General features: G+C 40.0%; 1 protein-coding gene across 1 annotated transcript; it reads right to left on the reverse strand.

The window, feature by feature from the left end:
* Nucleotides 1–5,054: 5,054 nt before the first annotated feature.
* Nucleotides 5,055–6,008, reverse strand: LOC114615024 (olfactory receptor 2T1). Its single transcript, XM_028760686.1, has one exon. It carries the CDS (start codon nt 6,006–6,008, stop codon nt 5,055–5,057), a length of 954 nt encoding a protein of 317 aa, XP_028616519.1.
* Between the last annotated feature and the right edge of the window lie 215 nt (nt 6,009–6,223).

Below are 6,223 nucleotides of genomic sequence, written 5' to 3' on the forward strand. Positions count from 1 at the left end.
GGGGAAATCACTCAATCGGTTCAAGGTCCTAGTAGAATAGCAGTTGTGGTTCGGCTAGAGGCCAGCCACATGTGCTGGGGCAAAAACTAGCCCTGTGGTCCAGGAAGTGGTGGCCAGATGTGAACCCGGAGTCCAGGGCCCCTCACATGAACCGGAAACTCCCTACAGATTAAAAGCTGATATGTGCATGAGAGGTTGTGCAGTCCGGTACCTGGAAGGTGGAACCGAACCAGGAACCTGCGTGTCCGTCTGGGTATCTAACCCACGTGGCAGAGGACCAATTGGGGGAGGTGCGGGCCACAGAGGCACAGCTCACATGTTGGAAATTCGGCGGGTCTCGGCTGGCACAGCAGTGAAAACGGCGGGCTGTCGCTGTGACTGCAGTGGCAGTGTGGCTCAGCAGTGGGAATGGAGGACCATGTGGGCCTCTGTCTCGGCGGCGGCCACGGAAGCCGAGCCGCCTAGTGCCTGGGAGGGTCGATAATGCAAGGCTGATCCGGCTCTACAGAAGAGGAAGAGAGAGAGGTTGGGGCAGTCTCAACTATTTAAGTGGGTGATGACGTGTAACTTCCCAGGTGTAGGTGAGTGAGGCAGGTGAATTCTGGGAGTGGTTGTCTCAGCAACGTAGGAGTTGCCGGCCCCTGAATATGGCGTCACTGGGTTCAGACTTATACTAACAGTATTGGGAGAGAGGTTATAGCTTTGTTTCCATAGGAGAAGAGCAGTGGTTTACTTAACCATTGATAAAGATTAGATTTGACCCAAAGAGATCTTTTGAAAATGTTGGCTATAGATATGTAGGAAGAAACCAGGAACAACAACAAAACAGGTCTGAGACTAGCTGAGACGTAAATGTTTCCAGCCAGGACTTCAGCTATGCATAGTTAATAACTCTTGTTAACTACACAGTCCTTAGGACTTATTATTACATGCCATCCTTTTATTTGGCAAGGGTGGAAATTTGTATCACAGTTTAGATATACAGACCAGATGGAGTTAAAAAGTTTGATGCCATTCACCTGCTCACCGTACAGAGAATTATCTTTAACTGATCTGTGTACACCACACAGTCCATATATGTGTTAATGCAGAAATGTACATTACCTTTAAAGTTTATATGTTTACAGAGCAAAAGGTCCAGATGCCAATGACTACAAGACAAGTAGGCCAGGTAATTCAGCCTAGAGACTGCCTCAATAGCTGTTTCCTCAAAAATCTGCATCCAGATAAATTTCAAAATGGCTAGCTAAGATGGTTCAACCTTATAAACTGTTCCAGTCAGGACTTCAGTTAAGCCCTATACTTTCCCATCATACAGAGACTGAACAACAAATGATGCTGCTAGCTCTCCTAGGACTTTTGCAATATCCCAATTTTCTTAGGGCCCCCAAAAGATGCTGTTATCCACAGACAGCAGGAAACAATTTAAAGAAAACAATGCCCAGTCTCAAGAGATGGGGTGGGTGGTTTTGGTCATCCAATGGGTGATGGATGTTTGTTATTGTAGCAGGGGTTGCTCATAAGTTGTTAATGATCTTGGTCAGAAACAAAGTAAAGTAAGTTAGATTCAGGGAATTTTTTCTCCTTTTCTTTCTCTTTCATCCATCCTTCTTTCTCTCCTATCTAGTATTCGGGAAAGAGGGAATGAAAAGAAAAAAATTGGGGGGTATAGGAATCATAGGGTAAAAAACTAGATTATTGAAACTATGTTTAGACTAAAAAAATTAACAAGCCAAAGATCTTTCATTGATATAGATTATTGTATACTGATACATATTTAAGATTATATTTTATCCCAACACACAGTATATATGTTTTCAATATTATTTAAGGTATTGTACCTATACAACTCACTTGAAAATGTTATGTTTTAGTGAAACATCTATCCTTGAAAACTACTATTACAAACTGTTTAGGATTATTAACAAATGCAAATTATTAGTCAAACCAACTTGTGGTCTTGTTAGGCAATAGTTTATTTAACCATAGAAATAAGGCTTGTTTAGCCTCCTGCAGAAACAAGCAACCTTCACCTATTCGAATATACTATAGATAGATGGTGTTCAAACCCTTCAGAAATCTACAGAATATGGCATTTAAAATGTTTTTAATAATAAGACTTTTTTGACCATGAGGAAAGTCTAGTCCTGGCAGCACTCCTATATTATTTCAAAGAAGATGTTGGGCATTAAAGAACCTCCTTATGGAGTTTACTTCAAATGTGGAAAAGCTATCCATCAGGAAAAGCTATCCAAAAATTGCCCTGCTTCAACTACTGACAGCATGTTGTTCAAACCATGAATAAGCAGGACATAGTGGAAGTGGACTTTCAAACTTTGCAAAGACAAGGTAGGCCAGTCTTTCAGTATTCCTGCTTTGCAAATAAGTCTGTCAGATATTCTGGGCCAGGAGGCTGAAGATGGATGCTCTGAAGTTGCCGACAAACCATGAGTGACTATCCATTTAGTCAGCAACCTCTGATATTTCTATAGTTTCAGAAGCTTCTTGCTCTGTACTTCCTGTTCATTCAGGTAATATTTATTCTTCTCAGGTATCTGATAAGGTTGAAGACTAGATAGTTATAGTCTTAGAGTTTTCTGTGTTACCAATTTCAAAAAAGAAACTCATAGACTAGATGCCAAGTTTATATATAAAGGTTGAGAGACATAAAAACTTAAGTTGCAAAGGGTTGAAGAAAATGACTTAAGGTCTAAGAAGATATTTTTAGGTTGATAAACACAGACTACAATAGAAAATTATGTAGGTACAGAATGTTTAACTCACCAAGATAGGATAGTACAGTACTTTCTCCAAGGTTGTCAAATACAGATAGACGGGACATTGTGAATGTAGTTCTTGCCTGACAGTTTTTATAGTTGTTCTTTTGGTATGTAGTTTGTTTGATCTTGGAGAAATAGTCTTTTGTTGGACTAAAATGGGAGATGTTGTGATAATATTATTGTGCCATGTGTAAAGATTATTCAAATGCTGATTTCTGTGCCGACAGTGAGTTGAGTGCACTTTAGACTAGACTTTAGCATTGTTATTCATAGACCTGAATCATATTTTGTAAACATTCCCGCTCTCACCTGATTGATTTTAATAAAAATCTGATGGAAGATAGCAAGAAAGGAAGGTAGAGCTTCTGGATAGAGATAGGAATTCTCTGAAAGGGTCAACCATGGGATTTGCCTGCCTGACAATGAGGAAGAAGCAGATTTTGAGACAAGAGACTGACAGGTAACAAGCCTTGTGGCAGACATGGAATAAATATAAGCTGTAAGTGCTAGTTGGGAACTAGAGTAACTAAAGCTGTTATAAATAAATGTAAGTATCCATGTCACTATTTGGGGGCTGGTGATCCCAGTGAAATCCTAGTTTTAGGCAAGGGAATTGTTCCCAGGGTCATGAGAATGGGAGGACTGGCCATGTCCCTCACCAAGTGCAATACTTAGGAGTGTGGTCCATGAACTTCACCTGAGCAACAGGGTAGAGCTGGCCCTAGTAGCAGGGGTTGGGTTGCTGGTGAGCTGACCTGGGAGCATTACAGCAGGAGAGCATGTAGACTGACTGGCTCAGATACCTCTCAGTCCCAGATACTGGGCTTTGAATTGGCACACCCACACATCTACCCCATGGATGAACTGCTGGAGCACATGAACCAGCTAGTCCTACAGATACAAAACTACAGGATATCCATGAACAAGAGGACTTCCAATGAGCTTCCAGTATTGATAGAATAGGAGAAGCCAGAGGTCTTATGTCAGACCAAGGAATTATTGTAAAGAACATTTGCAAACAAAGAACTGTGAACAAAATGATGTACCATGGGACACATTGTCACATACTACAGCTTCCAGAACAATAATTTTTTTCTCTGTTATAAAAGGAGGTTGCAAGGGTAGAGGGTAGGTACTAGCAGATTGGGACATATAATATGAAATTCACAGAAAAAAAGATAGTTTTTAAAAATTAAAGTATATTAAAATGGATTAAAAAATCTTTAGTGATGACTTTTGTTTTGAGTAATTTAATTTATATCATGAGGTGCATACTTAAAATACTTTGCCACATGTTTTGTGAGTTCAGTGACTGGTTGTGTTGAGGGTACAGAAGTAAACTGAGCTAATGTCTACTGTGTTATTATATTATTTTTATCTTGTTATCATTTTATCTTTTACTACATTTGAAAAGTGCTTATCTTATAGTTAACCCTCATTTTTTTGTGTGTTTTCAGTGTCTTGAAGCCTTTCATACATTTTAATGATGTCTTCACTGACAACTTCACTTGATTTCATCAATCAACTATACTTTGTCCTTAAATAGTTTCTGAAAATGTGTTACAAATAAAAGTTAAATACTGACTTTTTACTGAACATAATAACTACTTAATTATTTTAGTAAAGGTAATGCTTATTTGAAAAAACTGTGTTCAATGGATCTTGCCAAAACCTGATGATGACTAGGAACTCAGAGGTAGCTGTATCAGCTCTTGCAAGATCAGGAAGTGTAACATTTCTTGTCTGCTTGATGGTGAGCTAGCATCACTAGCATCCTACTTAGCCTGCATCTTAACAAATGCCTAATACCATCTAAGTCCTGCTCCCCTTGATACCACTCATGCCATCTAATGTTTGTAGACTTACTCAACTCCAAAAGGTATTGCTTGGGAAAAATTCTCCAGTTTGTATTCTGAGAAGATATGAAGCAAGATATAAGAAAGGAAGAAGAATCAGACGTTGCAGTGTATACTTGTAATCCTAGTACTCAGGAGGTTGAAGCCACAGGACTTTCTATAAGTTTGGGTACATCCTGGGCTATGTAGCAAGAAGAATTTTAGCTAGTTTTATGTAACAAAATATTGTCTCAAAACTCAGGGGAAAAAAGGAGTGTTGAGGAAGCAAATGAGGGAAACAAGGGCAATGGAGAAGTCTCATTTTTATATTGACATTTTCCCTGTTCATTCAGTCCTTCCTTGCACTGAGGTACTTCAGCTCAGGCCCAGCCACACTGACAATTTTCCATTTTCCATTTATATGAAAAGAAGGTAAAAGTCAAAAGCCTTTGGATACTCGTTGAGAACTCCTGATCTTCCCCAGTGTCCTCTTCAGAGCTCCAGATACATCCTTGTTCCTCATGCTGTAGATGAGGGGGTTCAGCATGGGTGTGAGGATGGTATAGAACACAGAAAAAATTTTGTCTTGGGATGGGGAATGGTAAGAGTGTGGTACCATATAGGTGTATATGGCAGCCCCATAAAACAAAGTTACCACGGTCATGTGAGATGAGCAGGTAGCAAATGCTTTCTTTCTTCCTTCCACAGAGCTCATATGGTAGACAGTGGCCAGAATCCGGGCATAGGATGAGATAACTACAGAGAAAGGAATCAACAACATCAGAACACAGCACACATACATCACTGTCTCATAGAGGGCTGTGTCTGCACATGCCAACTTCAGCACAGCAGGTGCCTCACAGAAGAAGTGATTAATCTCTCGTGAACTACAGAAAGGAAAACTCATGGTAATTGGGGTGAGAAGGAAGCCATCCAAAGATCCCCCAAACCAGGAGCCTGCTATGATAATCCAACAGATTCGGCGGCTCATGAGGACAGGGTACCTCAGTGGATTGCAGATGGCCACATAGCGATCATAGGCCATGAGGCCCAGGAGAAAGAACTCAGCTCCCACAAGGGTAAGGTAGAGAAAGTGTTGAGCTGTGCATCCCACAAAGGAAATGGTCCTTTGCCCTAGAAGATAATCAACTAGCATCTTGGGCACAATGGTTGAGATGTACATCATGTCAATGAAGGACAAGTGACTGAGGAGGAAGTACATAGGGGTGTGGAGGTGAGTGTCTGTATGGATCAGAAAGATCATAATTCCATTGGCCACCAGTGCAGTGAGGAAGATGACAGAAATTGTGGCAAATACAAGACCTGAAGTTTCCTCTGTGTTGAACAGCCCCATGAAAGTAAAGTCAGTAGATGATGTGTTGTACCCTTCCATTGATCTTTTGATATTGCTGTTATAACATAAAGCCTTCTAGGTAAAATGGTGGCACTTCCAGAAAATCAAAATTACAACCTAAAAGTTCAATAAAAGGACACATTCAAAACTAATTTCCTTGGTATTTTTAAATTGATACACAATTAACATATAAGAATATTAATATCTACAAAATGTAAGCATGATTTATCCTTATCTATCAATAATTTCTTAAG

This window comes from Grammomys surdaster, unplaced genomic scaffold (assembly GCF_004785775.1).
Source record: "Grammomys surdaster isolate TR1022 unplaced genomic scaffold, NIH_TR_1.0 126546, whole genome shotgun sequence".
Classification (NCBI taxonomy): Eukaryota; Metazoa; Chordata; class Mammalia; order Rodentia; family Muridae; genus Grammomys; species Grammomys surdaster.